The sequence below is a fragment of the Neolamprologus multifasciatus genome, chromosome 17 (genome assembly GCF_963576455.1).
Source record: "Neolamprologus multifasciatus chromosome 17, fNeoMul1.2, whole genome shotgun sequence".
Classification (NCBI taxonomy): Eukaryota; Metazoa; Chordata; class Actinopteri; order Cichliformes; family Cichlidae; genus Neolamprologus; species Neolamprologus multifasciatus.
The window spans coordinates 25,907,207-25,931,624 of NC_140455.1; the positions used below are offsets into that span (position 1 = coordinate 25,907,207).

Genomic DNA, 24,418 nt, shown 5'->3' on the forward strand with positions numbered 1-24,418 from the left:
GTGTCCCTGCAGGTTTTACATCTCACCTTGGGTCAGCACACCTGAATCACATGATTAGTTCATTACCAGGCCTCTGGAGAACTTCAGGATATGTTGATGAGGTAGTTTAGCCATTTAAATCAGCTGTGATGGACACTGACACAACCTTTTTGCTGTGTCAGTGTCATCCACTGCATCAGCACAAAGCTGTTTCTCTGAAATCTATGTGGCTCTCTGGCTCCATCTCGTGGCCCCTCAGACGTTTTGGAGTTAACTGGTTGGTATGTCAGAACAAATAACCTTGTGGCTTTCTGTGCTTCCCTATTTAGCCGCATGAAGCCTGTCGGGTCAGTGTGACTAGGGCATGCGTTATTGCCACGGGATCCAGGTGCACTGAGCCCTTGACGCTATAAATACCTTCGTGTTCCGATGTTAAAGGGTCAAACAAGATTTTTTATTGAACACGTCTTATATTATTCATCACTAATAGTTGTTGCTTTCACATTGTGTCTTATGCGTTAGGCGATCTTTTATGCGCTTTGTTTCAGCTTGTTTGATGGCACCGAGCAGACGTACTGCAGCACGCGGACAAGAAACCGCTCACGGAGGACTGCGGGAGTTAAAGGGGCGGCGAGAGCCGGTGGAAGAGAGGCGGACTCTTGACTGTCAGTCATACATCCGGGGTTATCCGTTGCTACGATATAACGCCTTAGCAGATCTAAACGACTAGTAACAACGACAAGTAATTTTTTTCAGAATACCAGGAGGAGACGGACACACCTCTCAGAGTCTCTCAGAATGGGAAACCTGCTGTTCTCCACAGGGTAAAATATAAATATATACATATGTGTCTATCTATATATATGTAGACAGATACATCATGTTGTTTTGGCATTACTTGTGCATGCCCTGCTTACTGCTCTTTGCACGAATATCCACTGAAACAAAGGTAGACAAAAGATGTGACGTGTCCTCGCGTGACCCAGTAATGCTCTGAAATTATCCCCCAGGATTCACTTCACTCAGTGCATGCGTTGGTAAAAGCAGCAGAGGTATAAAGCGAGCTGTAAAGCTATGTGTGGATCATAAAGTCTGTTAATCACATGTTCAAACAATACGGTAATCAGTGGAGCTCGAGGTGTGCGTCAAGAACGCAGTAAGAATATTGACAACCAAGGTCACGCATTCGTTTTGCCAGCGTGTCGCTATAGAGCACCACCAGTAAAGAGCCAAGAAAGATGGTGTAAAATTGACTTAAACTACGGTTTATAAAAGTCTAAGGTGTTCAAAAAAAGTACAATTACAAGGAGGTGACACAATAAAGCCAAATATATAGCTAAATGCCATGCGTGAAGTTTTTGTGATCACGGAAATGGATCCATCGATGAAATGAAGGGGTGAATGTGTCACTTCAATCAGGTGTTTTCTGTGTAGGTCAAATTAACAACCTGGTAAAGTTACACTGATTCAGGTGAGGCGAGAAGATGGTTTACAGCTGACTTTTCCTTTCCGTCATCCATAGTAGCAAACAACCTCCAATTAGTTATTTGATTTCTTGTATTATTTCCTTTAAAACAACATAATTTTACACATAAAATGGGCCAGACTCAAATAGGAAGTGCACACTGACACGCAAAAACCTTGGCCTGCTATGCATCTCAGTTGCATGTAGTCCACTAATGATGATTACATGGCTTCAACATCATCATCTAGAAAGAAAACCTAACACAGTAAACATGTTTCCAATATAAATTAAGTCTTTTAAAAACGCATGTAAATAAACAGTTTGAGTCTAATGCATGGAAAATTGATGTGAACCACTGCACTCACAGGCTAAGATAATGTCATTAAAATGGAAATGATGGCATTAAATAAGGTAAAAATGATTTTACATTGAAGTTAAAAAAAAATGGCCATCTGGCACAATAAATAAACTTCCTTCCAAATTTAAAACCATACTGATGACTTTATTATAGTCATTTTGTTTGTCCATAATTTCAGTCCTACGATGGGAATTAAAGTTAATTTTTAATTAATTAATTTAACCTCAAAGAATTCTCCATGAATTACTGTTTGTGATGACAGTCACAACAGATAATGATAATAATCAGTCTTTGAGTTCTCTGGGTCCTCTGAGGATATGTTTGCAAATCCTTAGCCAAGTGAATGTTATAGTCTGTTGTTCTGTGCTGTTTCTCTGGTGAACTGTGGAAAGTATTCATGTTTCAATCTGGCCTCTTTTTCAGCCTCATAAGGACTGATGCAACCAAGTCGGATAAAGTTAACAGACGACATTTAATAGCCAAAACGATCTGCAATGGCATAACCTATTATTACACTCCCCTCACTGGTACAGGTTGCGAGACAGAATGTCTTGCCAAAAAATTTCAAGACTCTGCAGCTGTTTGCTCCATGTTCCCTGTTTCACCATCTGCAGAGGCCTCCTCTACACTCCTCTCAGATTCACCATCAAACACATCTGTCTCCTCCCAAAAACAATCATATTCTTCGTCCACTTCCCGTCCACTTCTGCTTTTCTTCTCCTGGCTTGGTGCCCAACCAGGGGGAATGGCTAAGTACCGGGACCTTTATCTGGACCGTGGCATGGATGTCCTCCTGGTTCAGAGCAGTGTTATGCACTTCCTGTGGCCTCGATGGGGGCTCGAGTATGGATTGGAGGTTCTGAAAATTCTGGAGAACCCTCCCTTCGCAGGGAGGGTGATGCTGGTTCATGCTTCTTCCATCGGTGGCTACACCTTCACTCAAATCCTCACCCACATTGTCCAAGAACCAAAAAAACATGGAGGCCTGGCACAGAGGATGATGGGACACATCTATGACAGCTTAGTGGTCGGCACTCTGGAGCACATGGCGATAGGTGAGTGAAAGTGATCTAGTATATTGGGTTGCAGTTCACTTTTGTGTTGGATACGTATGTCAGATCTTTACATAATTTATTACCTGATCGACCCACTGCTCCAGTTTGTCAGGAGTTCTCTCTAGCTGCTTGTTTTAATCTGCTTTAGGGCTGTTTCTGCCAGCAGTTTATCCATTTAACATCTGGGATTTTTATCAGGTTTTAACTAAACCGCTAGTTTTGTCTAGTTTTCTAAAAAAAAATAATAATAAACTGGCATTTACACTGTGTAGTTACTGTACTACCATCTAAAACCTCATTTATTTAAATTAAAATAAATTCAAACATGTGCACCCAATTCTTTTCTTTTGTTTTTTTGAAGTCCTTAAAGATTCCAAAGAGGAAAAAGAACATTTTGAAGAAATCAAGTCTGTTAGAAGTGCAAAATTTCCATCAAATTCATGCCCATGATGCATGTAAACTTCTGACAACATGGACACAAAGCACCTGGTAATTAGAGTTAGGTTAGGTTGCAAAGAAAAAGGCTAGAATTGCAATCAGAAGAACTGGAGCACAGACTTGTTGGTGTGTTTCACTACAGGGTAAGCCATGGCATTACTTGTCAGGCATTGGATTGGATCCTCAACACAACAAAAGCACTAAAAAGGAGGTAATAATATTTGATTTTGCCCTACAGCTGGCCATTTTAGGACTTAGCTATATAGGTCTAGGTTATTTTTGAGACACAGCCTACATAAGAGTGTGTACATGTAAAGCTTTAAAACTAAACTATTTACTCTCTTGTGTTTTTTTTTTTTTTTAATTTGTCAATTTGTTTGTTTTTTGGTTTTTTTTACATTTTTCATTCAGGCATTGGTAGAACTCTGGTGCCACGTTTTGAGAGCTTCGTCAAAAACACTGCCATGCTTTACTTCTGGCTTTTCAAAACCCACACGGCAGACTTCTACGAGACCAGCATCCAAGTGTTCCACAACAACCCAGTTACCGCTCCCGCTCTCTTCTTCTTCAGTGAAAACGATGCAATGTGCAACACTGCACTGATGGAAAAGCTGATTGACGTCTGGAGACAGAGAGGAGTGGACGTGCACAGCAGAAAGTGGAAGAAGTCGATACATGCGGCCCACTTGCGCTGCCACCCAGATGATTACCTCTCCACCCTGCAACACTTTTTGAACTCACTGCCCATTTCCTCCTGTAAAAAAACAATCTAAGTGGGGAGGTAAAAAAATACACCACCACCAAATATTAAAAAACAAAATAAGCTTTATGATTTAAAAAAGAATGTACTTTGATTTTTTTCCCTTTAGCTTTGTCATTAATTAAAATGAGAATTATTTTTTCTCTCTTTGTTACGACCGCCTCTGCTAGAGAAGCATACACAAGCCCTCTCACGAAATCAGAGTAAGTAAGGGGTTTTATTGCAAACGTTGAACTAAAAACCGAAGGGGCTGTTCAACAGACCACCAGGCAAATAATTAATACACAAAAGAACAGGCAAGAATAAAAACTAAGGGTTAACTAAGCTGAGCCAGCAAACACAAGACTCTAACAAAACTAAGGTCAGCTGTATATCAGAGTTTACAGAGTTCAAATGCTAGGCAGACGAGGAGGACACTGCATGTTCACATCAGAGCAGCAGTTCCCCTCAGTGTGAAGAATCTTCAGCGTTTTTATACTCCCAGGTGCAGACATTCAGCCAGTCAGTTGGTCTTGGAGTGTCATTGGATCTCCAGGCAGCCTAGTGTCCACATGGTCTGGCATACTTTCATCTGCATAAAAGAAGGCTGGCACAGGACTCCCAGCAGCCAGTCATCCACGAGTTCTAGCACACTTAGATTTCCATAAACAAAAGGGCAGTCTCACTTCCTCCAAGGTCCAGGGCCATAACACTCTTTTGCATATTCATTGTTTAAATTTTTTTTGCTTGCTGTTAACTAAAGTTGTATTTTAAGTTATTTAAAAAAAACACAACTAACTGATGTTATTTACCTGTGTGCTTATGTTATGGATTATTTTGCACTTTAAACAATTCAAAAGCTTTAGTTGATAAACTGTTGGTACTCTTACCAGAGATGTGGTTGCTGCACATTGAGTGAAATAAAATATTTCAATTGCGCTGCTTGGAACAGGACTTTTACTTGTGAGTTTTTTCCATATAAAAAAATTGCCAACACGGTCTCACTTCTATTAAGAACTTCTTGAAAGTCGGCGCTGGTTTAGCTCAGTGCGTTGAGCGAGCGACCACATGCCATACGGCTGAGAACGGCCGGCCTGGGTTTGAGTAGCACCCGCGGCCCTTTGCCACGTGCCTTCTCCTCTCTCTCTGCCCCCACCTCCCTGTTCTCTATACACTGTGTCCATCTAAAGAATTACTTGGAAGTCTTGTAACTGGTTTATCATTTAAGTCATTTTAATTACTTTTATACACATATACATTTGTTTATTTTATTTTATTATAATGATATTTACTCCATCTGATATTTCTTTTCCAAATTTTTCCTTTTAATGATCTTCTTTATTGAAATCGGGTACTTCATAGTGTGGAAAAAGGCTAGTTTTCTTTGAATGTGAATGGGAGGACCTGCAAGTTAGTGGGAAATTTATTCCAAGTTTAAAAAAATACAATATATAAATGGGATTATAATGTGTGTATAAGTGCAACCAAAGGCTTACTGTTAGTCTTTAACTAAAGGAGGGTAGCAAAGTTAAATCTTATACTAAAGAAATGCTGAAAATATATGTGCTAAAGCAAAAATATTTTTCTTACCCCGAGCTTATCATCTTAGCTAGTTTAGCTTATCTACACATTTATTCCGACCATATCTTTTAATCTATTTTAGCAATTTGGACTTACAATAACTTTTGCTTAGGATTAGACCTGTTTTCTAGTCTTTTCTGTTTTATTTTCAGTGTAATTCAAACATTCACATGAACTCATGTTATGAAAGCACAATCACTCTTGGTAAGTAAAACATAAACTCCATAAAACTACTGTCATTTAACTTCTTTCCAACCATCTTTGAAGTCGGTATGTCTGTTTTCAACCCTTGCTGTTTATTTTAGGAAAACACAAAGATAAACATTTTGAAAACTTTAATATTTTTAGTTGATTTTCTTTTTTAAAATTTCAGTCTGCAACCCTCTCTGTGTGAAAAGGAGCTTATGATGGTGTTTTGAGGTCTCTTCATTCACTTCTGTGTGAGTTACATTTGAGGAATGATATGTACTGCAGTTACTCAGAGTTGTTCATATATATTAGGACCACGCTCACAAGAAGTGAACCAGAAGTGCTTGATTATTTCCTGGCATTGTTCATAAAACTATGTTCTACAGCATCCCAGATGTTCTCTGATAAAAAGTCATACTGTTATTCACTCTTATTGTAGTATGATCTTAATAGCTTACAGTTGTTGCCGTTGTTGTGTAGCAAAGGCACGTTAGACCAGATAACTGAGAAACTTCAATGTAACGTTAAGAATGCCTAATAATTCTAAGCACTAAAAAACAAGTCCACAGAAGTATATACCTCATTTCAGTACAGCTGTTAGAAGTAACCCACTGTTTCCTCCCTGCCACTGTTATCTAACACAAAAATAACCCTGCATTTCCTCTCTAATTACAGAAGCTTCTCTCACTCCAGGAAATAACAATTAAATGCTCTGTTAGCACGGGCTAATGTATGATTCAAAAAAGAGAATTTTACTAAGTAATCAATGGAAATTTAATAAATAAGTTAATAGAATAAACATGCTTTCAAACTGCTCTCAAGCACCTCCATATCACACAGATATTTCTAGCAGTCATTCGTCTGAGGAAGGCCAAGTGTAGATAACTGTAAAGGCGAGGAACACCAGCAAGTCTATGTTAAAAAAAAACATCTTAATCCTATAATGTTATTGTTAGACTTTCTTTGGAATCTCATGTAACTCAGCTGGAATTCACAAAAAGCAGACTTACCATAAAGTGCTTACAAGCACCGCCTCTTTTGTGTTTAGCCATCACTTTAGGTATGTAGTAATATTTTATTGCATGTCTGAGTAGTATGAAGAACTACTGTGAGAAGACTAGTGCTCTGATGAGCTGCCATAAGAAAGACGCAGAGAAGGGCCAGAATGTTACGCATCCTAAAAAAGAGAAACAAATTCATTAAATAGACAAAAAGAAAAAAGACATATAAACAAAGACATAATCAAAACATGCAGAAAAAAAAGTATAACCTTATTAACGTCTTCCTCTGGATATTTTTTGCATTTACTGTGGGGGAAAAAAATCTCATCTCTTACGTGTATTTCTTGAAATGTGCTCCTCTAACTGGCTTCTTTGCAGGTTTCCAACAAACTGCTCTCAAACACCTCCATATCACACAGATATTTCTGGCAGTCATTCGTCTTTCAGAGGAAGGCCAAGTGTAGATAACTGTAAAGGCGAGGAACACCAATAAGTCTATATTAAAAAAAACATCTTAATCCTATAGTGTTATCATTAGACTTTCTTTGGAATCTCATGTAACTCACCTGGAATACACAAAAAGCAGACTTACCATAAAGTGCTTACAAGCACCGCCTCTTGTGTGTTTAGTCACTTTAGGTATGTAGTAATATTTTATTGCATGTCTGAGTAGTATGAAGAACTGACTCCCTACTGTATATTACTGTATACTACTATTCTTATTGTATATATTGTATATCTTATTCATCTGTTCCTCTGTCTCTTCTGCTGCTTTGAGCATGTACATGACAAAAGAATTTCCCTCGGGATAAATAAAGTTATTCTTATTCTTATTCTTAGAATGTAAAAGAGTGGATCTGTAAGAATTTACTGTTGATTTACCTTGTAAAACCTTATCAAGGTTCTTGGATTTCAACTCTGTTTACTTTTTTATGTTAGCGTTTCACACACACATACACTCGTGCTGTGATTATTCATCATCGATTTGTGGTGACTTGTGTTACATTTCCATTATAAGGTACAGAGTTTTTAACATTTTCAAAACGTGTAGCATACTCTGCTTAGTGTTGTTTAATGGCCGTAAAATTAGAGGGTTAAATTTTGTTTTTCTGTTTGTTTCTTCGAAAGTGGCTTTTGGATGAGAAGTGAAAAATCTTCAAAAGCCTAAAAGAAGTCCTGCTGACTTCAACTCACACACTTCAGACAGTCATACTAAGCGGCTGCTCTGTAGTTCCTCATTGCTGAACAGCTGCATGTTATTAAAGTGTCTTCTAGCTCTTTTGTAGTTCACGGGTAATCAGTAATGAGTAAGTTAGTTTCTGCTTTTGTGTAGTTTGGTGTTTAGATTGGAATGAATCAGGAGTGAGTCATGAAGAAAGGGAATCATTAGATAATAATGATAATTGGGAACAAATTATTGCCTAATGATATATGTTTTTTAAAAAAATTCAATTTAGTATTAAGTATTCTTATATAAGAATAATCATTTTTTTCTTTAAAGTTTAAGCAAAGGATTGTTGTTGGGTTTTTTTTTTGTAAATATATTATTATCATCTGAGTAGTCAGCTTGATGTGATAAAATAAAATAAAGCCATGATGGCTGAAAACTACATTTTATAATAAAAAACAAACTTAATTCTTTATGCTGCTTAAAATGCTGCTCCCAGTATATGATATACATTAATGCCATTATTGTAGATTATTATATATGAAATTTAAATTATATCTATTGGCTTGTTTTATTTTATAAAACTGTACTATTGTACCATTAAGTTTAGCTGTATTTTATGTCATACATAATATTTTAATAAAGATTTCTTATCAAAGTAACACACAAGTGAAAAAAGTCTTAAATGTACGACTTAAATCTTTGAAATTTTAGAAGAGCATCAGTCATGACAGAATTTGTTATTGCAAACTTTATTACAAAAAAATAACACATTTCATTTTTAAACACATCCTAATAACCTTTAGCTTAATGGTTCTATTCAATAGACCACTGAGACAAGCATCCACTAAAAAACAGTTAAGATTGCGCAGTCATCAAAAGGTCTTATATGCTTTCTCTGGCAATAGTTTCATAGCACCATGCAATTCTTTGCATTAGTTTTATTTACTGGCAGAAATGACCACAATCATGCTTATTCAGACAACCTCCAAGTACTATGTAGTGTCTCAGTTTTCCCATCCTGACCCTCAAAACACACACCATGTCAAACATGTGTAAAACAGTTTGCCATAAAGTATTAAAAAATGTATTTTGTTAAAAAATATATGAGTATATGAGTAATCTATCTGTAAAACCCTATAAAACATTTGTTGTATGAAATAAAAGATGCCCTTTATAGGTTTTTTCATTATATTGCAAATCGCTGAATTATTGGAATTAATTGCATGCTTTTAACGACTGACAGTTGTCCATGTAGTAATTCTGTATAGAAATGTGTATAGTAATATGTATAGAAAATATGCATCACAAAGACAAATTAACCTTTGCCTACACTGGGTTATTTGTCCCGATATATATAGCAAGTCCTGGCTTACTATATATGCATCAAGCTTAAATTTGTTAGCAGAGCTTGAGTTTGCCCTTGTTGAGAAGAAGTTCCTCTAGGTAGTGCTGCACCTTTGTCGCTGTCATGTAAAGGTGGCTGTTTGGGAACACACTCTTATCCATCTGTACTGCTGGTTTGGGCTTAAGGGGACACTCCATTGATAAGGCGAGGGAGCGCACCCTTCCTTCCAAGCTGGAAACATCAGCCTGAATCTGGATGAGGAAAGGGTGCTGCTGCAGTTCATTATCCAAAACTCCAAGCTCATGGCTTATATTACTTAGTCCTACAATGGAAGGAGGGGGAAAACCTATCGGTGAAGCCAGCAACTAAGAATAAAAAAAATAATACGTAAGCTTAGTTTAATATTGAATAAAAACATTCCTCAATGAGAAAATTTAGGCAGAAAACAGTATACGCAATGAAAACAAACAGCAAATCGCATTAACATAAAAATAATCAATATATTGGTACCTTTAGTTTCTTAATGTGGACAAGGGTTATCTGAGCAATGTTTGCAATGTTGTGTATGGTGTTTCTGATGGATTCTCCCTTTGTGAGAAGACTAGTGCTCTGATGAGCTGCCATAAGAAAGACGCAGAGAAGGGCCAGAATGTTACGCATCCTAAAAAAGAAAAACGAATTCATTAAATAGACAAAAAGAAAAAAAGCCATATAAACAAAGACATAATTAAAACATGCAGAAAAAAAATAAAGTATAACCTTAATAATGTCTTCCTCTGGATATTTTTTGCATTTACTGTGGGGAAAAAAAATCTAATCTCTTACCTGTATTTCTTGAAATGTGCTCCTCTAACTGGCTTCTTTGCAGGTTTCCAACATTTAAATAGTCTGCCCTGAACTTGAGTCTTGCCTCAGTCTGTTCTCCTCCTCTATCTCCCCCACGATACATCTTAAACCTAAGTCTGACCCTTGTAGGTCAACTTCTTAACATGCACTGATTAAAAAGGAAATTCCCATTAAATATCAATAAGAAAACAGATCACTCTGACTCAGACACACGTGTTCTCATCCCCCCCCCCCCCCCCCCCCCAAGATGATCATTAACAATGTTAGTATAAGCCAGTTGTTAATGTAACACTTCAATCTTAACTTTGAGTTACTGGAAAATGTGTAGGCAGACTGGCACAGTACAGAGTGCATGCAGTACAGCTGTTTAAAAGAAAATGTGTATGTAATGCTATTTGAACTCTTGTTTAGTATAAGTGAGTCATCCTATCAGCTCTTGTTCTAATGTTTGTGAAAACAGTTATGAGTTGCAAAATGTCTGCTGGAAAAAAAATTGATGCAGTAAACCTCTTAAATGGAAACAAATAACGGTATATCGGTATGATTTTGAATTTTGAATGTTGTCTTGGTGTTACTGTGACTCATCTGCGTGTGAGAGGGAGTACATTCTGTTCATTCTTTTCATTTTACCATTATCAGGAATATTATGCTTTGTCTTCAGTCAGAGCTTCACTTCATTGAGAGTTCACTAGCCGTGATCAGGAATGGAATCAGTAATAAAACCAGTGACGGCATGAGAGTTAAGTGGAACTGTGTGGAAGATCCTTGAACACTGAAACCTTTGAATCTGCTGATGACTGTAAAACCGCTAAAATCTTGGACTTCAAACCTTTACAGGGTACCATCGAGGTAAATAGACCGTTTTATCTGATTGCTTCCGTGTTTGTTTTCTTTTTTGATAGCTATTTTACATGTTGACAAGCTATTTTCTGGGTTGTCTGTTTAGGTTCTCAGTTAAGTTCTCAGGTCATGGCAGAACGTCTTTTTGTAAGGCAGGGATAGCATGTCTGTAACTAATTTAATTCACAATGAATCGTGTTCTCTATACATGTAAATATACCTATACTTCTTTTTATGTACCACACAACAGAAACTTAAAACCAAAAAAGCAAAAAAATGCAACAGAACATACTTTTTCTAAGTCAGATGCGTCATTGCAGGGATAGCATGTCTGTAACTAATTTAATTCACAATGAATCATTTTCTCTGTACCTGTAAACAATCTTCATAACATACATATGACTTATTCCTAATGCACTGAAAACTTCTCTGGGTGACCAGTAAATTTGTGTACGGGGTATAGAAAAAGAACTGAGCAATAGAGTGTTTCAGATATTTTTTTAAAAAGCATTTGATATCTGCTTTAGTCTAAATATTTAAGTTGCTAAATATTCTTCCCGGGTTTGCAGGTTTAGGAAAATGTGGGTAATAACGAGATCTTTATTCACCCCTGTCCTAATAAAACCCTGCTAAACCTGCACATTCACTTTAGCTTACTTCTTAAAACATCCTTAAGTCATCCTTTGTTGGTAGAAACTTTCTCTGTCAACAAGAAGAAAAATATTACAGTGAAGAAAATTACAGTGGACTTCTTATATATATATATATCTATCTATCTATCTATCTATCTATCTATCTATCTATATATATATATATATATATATATATATATATATATATATATATATATATATATATATATATATATATATATATATATATATATATATATATATATATTTAATATACGTGTGTATATTAAATGGAATATCTTTGTCGAGAAGGTAATCAGTCCTTAAGCTGATTATGTTGACAGCTTATAATAATACTTATACTATAGTAATTATGTTTATTATAATAATAACAACCACAATTAATCTGAGCTGGTCTTCAAATTAAAGAGACTGAGTTCTTTGGAAAGATGACAGTCACAGATAATGAAAGTTGAAAATAAAAAGAAAACACAATGTTCCATAATTAAGCTGTATTTATGCAACTTTCTGTCTTATTATCTAACAAATTTGTGGTATATAAAGGCAATTTTTTCCCATCTTTTCCTGACAGAAAAGTGGATAATTTATATGACATATTCCACTAAACAGATTCTTCTTTTTTGCTTTGTTCACTTTTCTTTTTTTTCACAAGCACGGCTTGGTTGGATTTATCATCATGCATCAATCTCCCCTTAAACTCAGAGGTTATACCAAGCCGATCCTATAGTTGCTGATGCCTAGTTGTGCTAAATGCAAAAAAGTCCCATAATTTTAATTGTTGTTGGTAATATATTGAGATGGTACGTATCATAATATGTACTCCATGTTGCTCCTTTGTATTACAGAAATAACATAGTGCAGATGGAAATACTTTGTTTTTGAAGTAGATGATCATGGCAAAAATGGGCAAGTGGGAGGAGAAAACTGGAAAGTGTATTCAGGTCACTTCCAGTAAGTTAACATGGCAGAGCACCAACTGAATTTGACCTTTACCACCCATACTTGCGTTTTTGAAACCAAGTGACTCGTCTACAAAGGAAATAGTTGTGGTTTAATACACATGACTAAAGCATTATTGCATGATTGCAGAGGATTTAAACCTCCCAAAAGATTAGTCATCGCAGACAGGATTCACAGGACTGACCTTTAAAAAGAAATCAGCTATTAAAATGAAATGTTCTGGCTTCCTTTTGTCAGCTTTATATGTGATATCACTTACCTCACTTAGCTCACTTTCAGCCTGCTCTTTGTAAATCACTTTTCCCACAGTTTTATATACATTTAATATCATGGTTCTGGGTCTTTGACCCAGCGTTTTGAGTTTTGGGATGTTTTGAGTTTTGTTGCGATCTTGTGATTATTTCTTCTGCATTAAGAGATGATTCAAGTTTATACTTTGTACTCTTTAGTCTTTAGTTAGTTCTTCATAAGTGCCTCTGAGTTTGTTATCTAGATTCATTTATCATAGTTTCTTGTGTTATAATGTTAGTTTTGTGTCTCAGCTTTGTCTCTGTCTTGTCCTTTGCGTCTGCTATGGAACATTACCTCTCTGTCTAACCAGTCGTGTCCCTATTTGGTTTCTTAGTCCTTGTCTCACTGGACTAAGTGTTTGTTACTTCCTGTTTTATTTTGATAGGCTCTTGTCTTGTAGGAATTCTTAGTTTTGCATCCCTCGAGGTGTTAGTCAGATTCCGTTCAATAACGCACCACACCACATTTGCAGAAAATCGAACACAGCACAGGTCATTATAAGGACACTGATTTCAAAACAGCAAATCATACAAAAGAATAAGTGAAAAAGAAAATATTTAAGATGTCTCAATGGCCCAGTCAAAGTCCAAATCTTAACCAGATTGAATGAAAGAATAAATGAATGCCTGCAAACCTCAATGAATGGAAGCAACATAGTAAAGAAGCTACTGATGAAGTCATTACTTCAAGTTATTGTTGCTCAGGGTGCTTCTACTTCCTATTGTATCATGTGATCCCCTTAGTTTTTCACACATTTCTAGATTTGTTTTTGTTGACTACATTATGACAGAGTAATACATGATGTGATGTTGTTCATCTGAGGTTGTATTTACCTACTTTTAAAACCTGAAAGAAAACTGTATATATAAATATTTTTTTTAATTTTGTTCTCCCATTTAGAACAAAAGAAATATCTCTTTTTTTCGTACCTTGATAATATGTAGCTCTCAGTTTCAGATATACCAAAGTTACAAAGTTGTGACCCACTGGCGTGTAATTTTCTTGTCTGAAAACAAGATCACACCTGTGTACTCTATGCATACATTTCTTCCTAACTCTACCTGTGGTATGCACATTTTAATTACATTTCATGTAACTACATTTGTGTGTTTTGATTTCAGAAATCCTAAACTACAGAAAGATAATGATTAAACTGCTAAAGACAACTAACAGATGTGCATGATTCTTTCTTTTGCGTCATTTCCAGAGGTTGGAATAACAATAATTTTTCCACTCCTGCCAGCAGCACAAATACGTGAACTTCTTTTCTGCCGAGCCAACTCACAATAAATGGATAGTACTTGGCAAGATTGAGAATAAAAACACAGACATGATCTTTGAAAGTATGTTTGGGTAAATTAAACAAGGCATGAAAGTGTTCACATTTACAGCCTTTTACCGTAATCTTGTATTGAATACCTCATAGGGAGGAGACTGCCAGTATGCATTTGGACATTTAACTGAGTAAGGTTGCTATCAACCCTTAATCCCTGTGAAAACATTTCAGGAAGAAACTTTACTGTTAAGAATTATTCTGTGCTTTTTAAAATTCTTCCGTTAGTCTTTGTAACAGAGATCCATGTCTTGCAGTTCTCAATCCATCCTCTGGATGGCTATACTCACCCAGAGATGAGCGGTTTCCCAGTTTGTTTTGACTCTCAGCACAGTGTAAAATTCTTCCTCTGTTATGAATTTCCTTTGGAGCTTTAAATCTTCTATGAAACACTACATTGCAGCATTTAAGGCCTTGAATTTTTAAAGGGTCTTATTTGTGAATTACAATAAACTACATTTCAAACAACTGTGTGGTGTTTTCCAGGTATTTACTGTAGTTAGTTTGAATGTATTTCACCTTAACCTGCTATTGGGATTTTTTTTTTTACGTTTTATGCACACTATTCTTATGTTATGCTATAAAATAAATCAATTATCTCTGCAAGAGGATATACATTTTAAACAAAAAATTGTAGCAACTATGTAACAACCTAGCAATTTACTATTCCTAGATAAATCTCACTTTTTATACTTATCAGGTCCAACTAATCCCAGCTACATAGGATAAATTTTATCCCAAACCAGAGTTCATGTGTCACCAGGTTAACTTTTCTATGGCACTCATTTCGTTTTTTTAACATCTGTGTTAACATCTTTTTGTAATTGTGCAGGTTTAGGAACTAATTTCAGTGTCTAATGTATTGAAATTTAAATCTTTACATGTGACTTTTAGTCTTTATTGAAGGCAAGAGTAAAATTACTTTATGGTTCACTATGGTTCACAAGAATAATGCCACACATTTACTTTCCAGGCATCTTCTTCTGTATATAATTATCCAAAGCTACTGATATAAAGAAAAATGTGTATAACAATACAATAAATAAATAAATAAATAAATCCCTATCTACCATCTCTTGCCTGTGGTTACCAATTCAATTTACTCCATTACAACTGAAAGGAGCCAAAGTGCATCCACCAACCTACATCCCTATCATGGATGAGGCACTGCTCTATTTCCCAAGGCTATGCGTGACACACAAATTTAACTGTGAATCTCTAGCTCCAATCAGAAGGTCAGTCAGAGACTTGTTTGGTCATTTAGTAGTTGCAGAGGCCCTTGTGCAAAAGCACGTCACTCCTATTAGTCTTTTTGATACTGTAACAACCCACAAGGCAGGAAGAGTGGATGACTTCATCTGGAATTTGCTGGCGTTGTTCTTTCAGGCTTTAAAATAGAAATAAAATTAAATTCTTGAGCTGGATTCTTAAACGTCACTGATACACCTTGTGAAACAAGAGTTAGAAATCACAACCCATTCATTCATCAATCCCCAACAGAGAAACAAGTGTAGTTTAATATCCTGCACATATGAATATGTTGCTGAAATAACTAATCAAAACTACGCAATGCTTACAGTTTGGACACTGGATTGACAAAAACACAACGCAATACTCCATCAAAATTTTATTTCAGCTTTATTTAACAAGGCACAACATTTAACAGGGAACATTCACGTTACTACAAGGACGCTTCTAGAGGTTTTGAAAGGAAGAGAAAGAGAGAGAAATAGAAAAGTGTCAAAGGAGTAGAAGGGTGCAAAAAGTTGATCACTGCCATAACCATAAGGGACAAGCTCATCAGCATAACATCACTTAACATGTGCTCCTAATTGTAATTGCTCATGATACCGTAAAGAATGCATCATGCACCCTCGTGTGCTATATGCAGGCATAAAAAACGCTCCCCAAGTGATGAAGTCACATGGCCAGTGAAGTGCACAGAAAGTGCCTCGGGTTTTGATGTATAAAAAGTACATTGTGAAGGCTTGTGGCATTGGCAGGATAAATAATCATGTTTATGTAACACATAGAACGTCAGAGCCTTGGAGCTACACAACCATTTCCTCTTAGCTTATTTAGTCACTATTTACATCCTGTTAATGCAGTTTCAGGGGTTACATTTTAAAATGTATGTCTCAATGAGAAAATGCCATCCTATTAGTTTCTTCTATGATAGTACACCACTATACGGTAGCATCAAAATATGAGGAAGGCATAGATGCACTTGGAATACACTGAAAGTGTACAAAGACAGTCATAAATGCCTTACCCAATCATGTTGTATTTCTCTATGCACTTTCATAAACAACTGATTGGGCAGAGATGATACAAAATCATTGAACGTGTACAACACAGTCTACATAGGAATGTATGAAGACAGCACCTGTTGTAAGATTTTTCTAGTAACATCCTATAAGTGCCGACATATGTAAAAGAAATAATACATTATTTGCAGTGCATGACAAAGAAAAAGTAAAAGTGTTCCACATTAATGAGATATGATAGATCTAAGTGGGAATTTTTGGGTTTTTTTTGTCAAATCTGACAAAGTAAGACAAGTTGCTACGTGGATTACACTGCCTGGTGTGTCTAAACTGGCACACTATAAGATTTTTCCTAGAAAGAAATTTGATATTAAAGCTCACTTTGGAAAGTGGAGCTTTACCAGACTGATGAATAAAGCTGGTGTCTCTTTCTTGCTGTTTCTTACTGTAATAAGATTCTTTCCGATCTGATTTTTCTCAGGTTGCAGACATGTGTTGTGCCACATCCTGCATTAAGCTTCTAAAATTCTTCCAATTTAAAAAGGTAAGTTCTTCTGTTGCGAACCAATCAAAAGCCACACCTTGCTTAGGTTCTTAAAGCAACTCAATACAATAAATATAGAGTGTCCTCATTTCAAAACTCACAGGGAAGATATGCAATGATTTATCAGAAAGAAAAAAGGGTGATTTCTGCTTCAGATGCCAGAATCCAGTGCAGATACTTTTTGGGGTAAGGGCTTCCTGGCTACTGCCTTAGGAACAGCAAGCCCAGACCGCAAAAAGACCCACAAAGGACAGTTTTGATCCTTTGTTCCCTATGAGAATGTCCACAGCACCTAGAGAAAGACAAAAAAAAACCAAATATGAGAGAAGACTATACGACACGTCTCCCTCAAAAAGTGCAGTTTCTGCATAATAACCAAAAAAATCTTTCTAATTGTTCTTTTAATTGCCTTGGAATATTGTGCAGAAAGCAGAACAACTGTGGGTTTGTGTCCACTAACAATAAACTGTGAATTGTTGATTTTAGACTTGCATTTCAGAAATGACTTTAACACTCCACGGTGTGGATAAGCAAACAGCAGTTAGCAGTTTCAGTCATCATGGTCGGGAAGACCACTGCTCGCATGCTCTCTGTTTAACAAGTCTTGGTCAAAACCCAGACTGACGAAGAAGTGGTTTGGATGTCATGAATTTATAAAACATATGTTCATGTTTTTAAAGGTGGTTGAGGTAAAAATCCCTGAATGATGGAAAATGACAAAGAATATGACAAAATGTAGAGTCGATGTCTTCCACATTAGTAAAGCATACAGGGAGATGGAACTGAAATAAGCCATTCTAGTCTAGCTCTACATTTCTGTATCAGCTTGATCAAATGTTAAACTACTAGCTGAATTTGCCTATTGGTCAGTTCTTAATCTAATCTCTTCTGCTTTGGTAGCAACACAGTGTACAACCAACACTAACATGACTACATTTAAGAGGGTAAGATTCAGTGTGTAACTGGACATTTAATGTATGATTTCTTTTTAAATAGGTAGCTGGAGATCTTGATAGATGCAGAATCCTAAGCATGCAAAGGTTATGGATTTCTGATGAATTCCACTGTGGAAATTTTATACTGCCAGGTTTAGAGTTTAATAGAGTTTAATTTAAAGAAAATTAAGTAGCTATCTTTTTTGTTAATTTTAACATAAACCAGGGGGCCAGGGCGCTCTGGTAAAAAAATACAAGTTCTATATATATCCTCCTCGATAGATAGATAGATAGATAGATAGATAGATAGATAGATAGATAGATAGATAGATAGATAGATAGATAGATAGATAGATAGATAGATAGATAGATAGATAGATAGATAGATAGATAGATAGATACACGCACACACATAAGTTAAAACTATATGTATGTATTTATGTACAACCAGAAGCTTTATATGGCTTTAGGAATGAAACAAAAGGGTTGATTACAAGAATCTTCTTCTAATAACACTCAGTCTCTCCCTTATTCCATCAGCAAAAGATCAAAAAGAAGAAGCTGTAATTTTTCCTCAGATGGAGATGACAGATGGAGAAAGGTTCAATATTATGCAGACTTTAAGTTCAGAATTCCCGATGGCACTGCAAGAGACGAAAAATTAAATGAGCTTTTGACACCACCCCTTCACTTCAGTGCAAGCAGGGCAACGTGGCACCCCAGTGGCTGAAAATTAGGTTGTCATTCACACAGATGTCGCAAGGGACAGGAACTGTAACTGTGGACCTGGCGTGGTCTTTGATGTTCTTGGTGCATTTTCAAAGAGCAACATTGTCACCGCTTAGTGATGATGAAACTGGTGTGCAACCATCTTGTACTCCACTAATTCTTTTGCCCTCTGGCCAAAAAGGACACGGGTCGGCATATTTGCTTGGTTCTGTCACCTGATAAGTCAAGTATTCATTGTTGGCCTTCAGCGCCACATAACTTTTGACTAATCTCAGCTGGACACTAGTGAGCGTACATAGTCCCGTCCTTCAGGGAACAATGGGATCTCTTTTTCCTCAAACTAATCCCACTATCTCCACATTCAAGATCTTCAGCTTTCGATAATCCCGCACATGCCTTTCCAGGAAATCAAAAACATTCCCATTTTCCTTATATTTAGAGCAGAAAGTTCTGTAAACATCACTTTCTTTTGAGTTTGGTTTCTCAAAACGAAGGTCAGCGTTTATATAGCCGCCCACTAACAGAATGTCTGAAGTGAACATTGTTATGTAGTCTGATCATAAAGACTACAGTCTAGTTTTGAGAAAAGTTTATTGTTTAACATTACATTTCTGTCACACGCAGAAACAATAATAGCTCTTTTCTATCCCATGTGATTCACAGAAAAATGACCATCACTAATAAATCTCTGATTCAGCTTCAATCAGCTGCAAATGTGTCAAACCTCTCAGACCAAACTACCATAACAAACTATCAAAAAGCTCTAAAAGGTTAAATTAGACAAATAAACCTCAGAGATATAAAAAACCTATATGAAATATAATACAGCAGCCACCATATTATATCAGTATGCCTTACTATGTGAAGACGACAGTGGTAAAAGTAATAATTTAGCTGCATTTTTTGTACAGTGGTATTCAGGTACACAGGTAGCTGATTTTTATATGCCACACCCTTTTTGAAACTAAATAACTACCTGCAGAGCCACCACCTGCTGAAACTCATAACTGCTCCTGCTGAAGGCTACAGATAACATGGTGCAACAGGGCTAATCGCATAAACCTTTTTATATACAGTCTCTTGGTCAAGGTTTGGTTTGATCCTCTGGTTTTCATCATTTACTAACGTCAAAATACAATGAAATGCTGTTTCACACCATTTTTGTTTAACACTAGTCTTAAAAAAAAAAGCTTCATGCTGTAGTTAATTTCATTACCTATAAACACAGTGAGACTTTAGTTTGAAAAAGTAAGAAATAATATAAACACAATATGAACAATTCACACAGCTCAAATCATGCAGACAGCATTGCCAGTTTCATGAATGTAGCAACAACAATAAGAGTAATAATAATAATAATAATAATAATAGTCATAATAATAGTCATAATAATAGTCATAATAATGCATATTCATCAAAGACTATGGGAAATATTTTGAAGATGTGCATGCAATGATCGGTACAGGAAATATACTTGGATGTGCAGCATGAAAAAATGATCTGAAATAAAGATCCACTCTCAAATCTAGAAAAAACAAAGAGAAAGTCTAGTGAGACAGTCCACACAAGCTAAACTATGAGTCTAACTCCGTAGACCATAAAATTTCACGCTCCAGTAAAGAACAAGTTCATAAAAAGGGGGTGGGGGTGCTTTAAAAACGGCTTTTGTGGTGTGTACTGAGAAGGCACGAACAGCACACGACCACATCTGGACGACAGGGCCTTTGCCTATGGGTGTTACATCAAGCCCAGGGCGGATAGGGACCAGCACACTGGACCATCTGCACACGTAGGCATCTGCCACACTTACCTCACCACATGCGTCATATGTGAGGGGGGGAAAAAGTGTCACAGTTTCTGCTCTTCTCTAAATATATCTTACTTTCTCCCAACTAATCTCATATACGATTGAAACCGACGGAAGATAGGGCGTTCTGATCGTTTACTTACTTAATGAATGCAACGATGATGGCTTCACTGGGCTCCATTTATCTCATTTTCGTAGTGTCGGTTGCGCAGGCCCTCAGCCACTTTAGGATCTCCTTCTTAACAAAAGTTGCAGAGGCAAGCCGACCTTTACAGCAAAGAATGACTAGTCCAGTGTTCACAGAAACAACAACAAAACCCCACAGCGCCTAAAAACGATGGGTGAAAGAAGAGCGCTCTCCATGGTCCTGAAATGTACAAGTGATCTGTCCATGGTGCTGAAACTAGCTCTTCCCCGCGTGGTGAACGCCCTGCACCGGAGCTCAATTTGTGGAAAGACTGGAAAGTGGAGTTGGTTAAAAACGAGGCTGAAAAAAAACCCCCACACACACACCAAGGATCAAAACGAAAAAAAAAAAAAGAAAAAGAAAGAAAGAAAGAAAAAAAGAAAGAAAGAAGGAAAGAAAAATACATTTAAAAAGGCAGGCAAACAAGAGCCAACATGTCGATTTGTAATCTGCGGGACGAACTGATCGTGCATGAACTGGCACTTGTTGCCATAACGCATTTGAAAGCCGGCAAAGTGGGCAATATTTGTATGCGTGCGCGAGCGCGTGCATCGGCGGAAAGGGAATCTTTGCTATTCCGAGCCAAAAAAAGAAGTAACGTTACTTATTCTAGGTTCCACGCGCACGACTGCCCCCCCTTCCCCCCCACCTACACACACACGCGCGCGCGGCTATGAAAAGTAGCCTCTTGGTAAACGACGATCAGCCAGCTCAATTTCTATAGATAGCTCGATCTTAATGAAATTCGCCGGAATCGTTTACATTCACTCTCCAAAACTGATGCAAGATGTTGGGTGACTGGCATTGCAATTAGACCGCTTGCAAGTATCGCATTGATCCTTTTAATGGTGTTTCCAGTGTTTGAAAGATTACGGCCAGTCGTCGGAATTGTAATTATAGATAGTAAAATGTATTTCCTCCCGGTGCACGCTCTCTGTCAGCGGTGAATATGTGCAGAATTGCTGTTGCATCGGAATAGCAGGACTGTAGACAGAGCACGTCCACCGTTGCGGTTAATGATAAAGAATTGCAATCAACTCGGTGGAAGTCAACACGAAGACACTTTTAGTTTAATATCTTTTCCACCACCCCCCAAGCCAACCCCCCACCTCTCGCTCCTATCATCACACATCAACACGTCTCCCCTCCGGAGGAAGCACCGGCCACTCACGCTTCACCATCAAACTCTAGGGAGGGGGTGGTGGTGGTGTAAATTTCTCAATGGCTCTGTACACAGCAACACAGTCGATAACCACCATAACAGAACGGCAGGTTGTTGTTTTACTCACTTCAACAATAAGCAAAGAGGATATAATAAAAATAGAATGGGCTCACCCAGTCATCACCGATCCGAGGAAGCGTGCATCATTTTTCTCTCGCCCTCCCGCCCCCCTTCTTTTTCCCCTCCAATAATCCCTGGGAATTTGAACGGCACCCATTGATATGCAGCAGTAGCCCCCCCCCCTCCCTCCATCCTTCCTCCTCCTCCTCCCTCCACCCCCCTCTCGCCCTCCCTCAGTCATTTCTCTCGCCAGACGTCAGTCGCATTGCCTCCCATTCATTTTCGCTCTACATTTATTTTTATTTCTGTGCATTTCTTAATCTTAATCCATTTTGGTCCTCCTCCCTCCTCTCCGGAAAATGCTGCAAAACCTCTAATGGAAGCCACTCAATTCCTCCAGTCTGCTTCTTGCTGGTGACCTGCATTGACGTCATTGCGTCATTAGGTTTCCCCTGGAAACACGGGAGAACCAAAAATAGAAGCACATTAATTCAGACCCCAAGCTGGGGGAGGGAGGAGGTTGGGGTAAGGGGTAGTTGGAAGGGGCTGTTTTCGACGACTATTTCGTTCAAATAATCCATATTCTGACCCTCGCTGGACACACACACACACACACACACACACACACACACACACCCTTCTCTTGGCTTTCTTGTGGAATCCCAAGATAAGAAATTAAGTTTTTTTTTTTTTAATGTATTTGGTCAATGCCCACCTTTAGGAAGCAACGCACTGTTTGCAGCTTTTGTCGCATTTCCAGGACACAATGTGATACACTGGGGTTATTTTCCTTTTTGATACAACCTCTGTTTTTCTGTATAATCTTCTGCAGTGAACCTGAGAAGCTACAATAAGTAAATAAAAGAGGTCTTTACTTCTACATAACATTAAAAATCCTGTTTGTTTTATATATTTGAGGATTATATATTTCTGTTTTTGTATTCTACCGGTTTAAATATATTCCTATGCTACATTTGTTTTTATTTGTCTGTTTTTTTCCAACTGGTATTTCAATGAGAGATGCCACAAATATTGCTTGAGTGAAAATAACAATTATTATGAACATGAAGATTGTATGTTTGTTTTTCAGTCACATTTACATCACATGGGTGGATGCCCGTATCACAGCAAAAATGGTCAAAATTTAATCTAAAGCTCTGCTGTCAGATCCCTCTAAACGTTTAGAGGTTTATATAGTTTATATGGTTTATTCTACTCTTGGCTCTGTATGATGTCACTGAGAGGGAATATCCCATGAATGACATTTCTGACACATAGCTCTGGCTGTGAGCACAGTGGCCCCACCCATAAGGGGCAGAAGAAAGAGGGCCTAAAGGGAGGGTGGCCTTAAAGGGGGCTTTTTATGCTCATTTCCAGCTCTGTCTTTTTATTCTTAGGTTGTACTAGAGTAGCTGTGGACAGTTTATCAGTTTATCTGCTTTATGAAACAATTCATTTTATTTCCAAACCAGTGTTGTTCTAATTCAATGAGCCTCACAAATAGAAGGCAGGTGGGGCTTGTGTACTCAAAGTCAGCTGAAATGATCATATTAAAAACACCCCCTCCCATCCCTTGGCTCTTTATGGGATCATAAAGAGCAAAAGACAGAAAAAAAACCTCCTCTGAAATTGAGCTGAACTTTGGTTTGTAGGGGTTGCTTTTAAGACCCACTGACATAACCCCAACCATATGTTTTGGTGAGAGCCAACACCAGCAAAGGGAGACCTAAATGTACAGTATATGCAAAACATACATTCACTGGCCACTTTATTAAGTACAGCTTGCTGAATGAACCCGCCTTCATTCTTAATAATATATATTCAACAATGTACTGGAAATATTTTTGTCCATACTGACATGATAGCATCATACAGTTGTTGCAGATTTGCGGCTGCACATCCATGACAAGAAGCGCTTGTTGCACTACATCCCAACGCTGCTCTATTAGACTGGAATCAGGTGACTGTAGAGGCTATTTGAGTGCAGTGAATTCATTACTATATTCAAGAAACTAGTATTAGATCATCTGAGCTTTGTGACATGCCATATTAATCAGTTAGAAGCTTTCATCAGCAGACACTGTATTTAGCAACAATCCTCAGGTAGGCTACGGGATTTAAATGATGCTTAATTTATAATAAGGGGTCCAAAGAAAATATCCTCCACACCATTACAACCCCAGCAGCTGTGCGGGGAAATCAGTGGATCAGTAGTTTCTGAAATATTCAGGCCAGCCCGTATGGCACTAACAATGATTTCATGTTCAACATCACCTTTCTTCCACATTCTGATTCTCAGTTTGATCTACATGCCTAAATGCTTTGAGCTTTTGCCACGTAATTGGCTTTAGATATTTACCGTAATGGGTAGCTGATGAGCACATGCTCACATATCTAACAAAGTAGCCGGTGACTGTAGATGT

The 24,418-nt window shown here is 37.4% G+C and overlaps 2 protein-coding genes and 1 long non-coding RNA gene across 4 annotated transcripts; 1 reads left to right on the forward strand and 2 right to left on the reverse strand.

The window, feature by feature from the left end:
* Positions 1–304: 304 nt before the first annotated feature.
* LOC146499504 (transmembrane protein 53-like) lies at positions 305–4,344 on the forward strand. The gene is made up of 4 exons (XM_085137240.1): positions 305–644; positions 736–803; positions 2,226–2,857; positions 3,707–4,344. The coding sequence occupies exons 2-4, from the start codon at positions 778–780 to the stop codon at positions 4,066–4,068; spliced, it is 1,020 nt and encodes a 339-aa protein (XP_084993366.1). The 5' UTR covers positions 305–644; positions 736–777; the 3' UTR covers positions 4,069–4,344.
* On the reverse strand, positions 3,668–11,774 carry lepb (leptin b). 2 transcript variants are annotated; one of them, XR_014870085.1, is made up of 3 exons: positions 9,832–11,774; positions 7,141–9,686; positions 3,668–6,981 (listed from the first exon to the last, which is right to left on the reverse strand). XR_014870085.1 is itself a non-coding variant. In XM_085137241.1 (2 exons), exons 1-2 carry the CDS (start codon positions 10,030–10,032, stop codon positions 9,375–9,377), a joined length of 513 nt encoding a protein of 170 aa, XP_084993367.1. In that variant the 5' UTR covers positions 10,033–11,774; the 3' UTR covers positions 3,668–9,374. The 2 variants fall into 2 exon arrangements, 1 of the variants encoding a protein (XP_084993367.1); XM_085137241.1 differs by having other exon boundaries at positions 3,668–9,686.
* A 2,956-nt stretch (positions 11,775–14,730) lies between these two features.
* On the reverse strand, positions 14,731–22,169 carry LOC146499506 (uncharacterized). Its single transcript, XR_014870335.1, has 2 exons — positions 20,670–22,169; positions 14,731–17,347 (listed from the first exon to the last, which is right to left on the reverse strand). It is a non-coding gene; the product is annotated as an uncharacterized LOC146499506 (long non-coding RNA).
* Between the last annotated feature and the right edge of the window lie 2,249 nt (positions 22,170–24,418).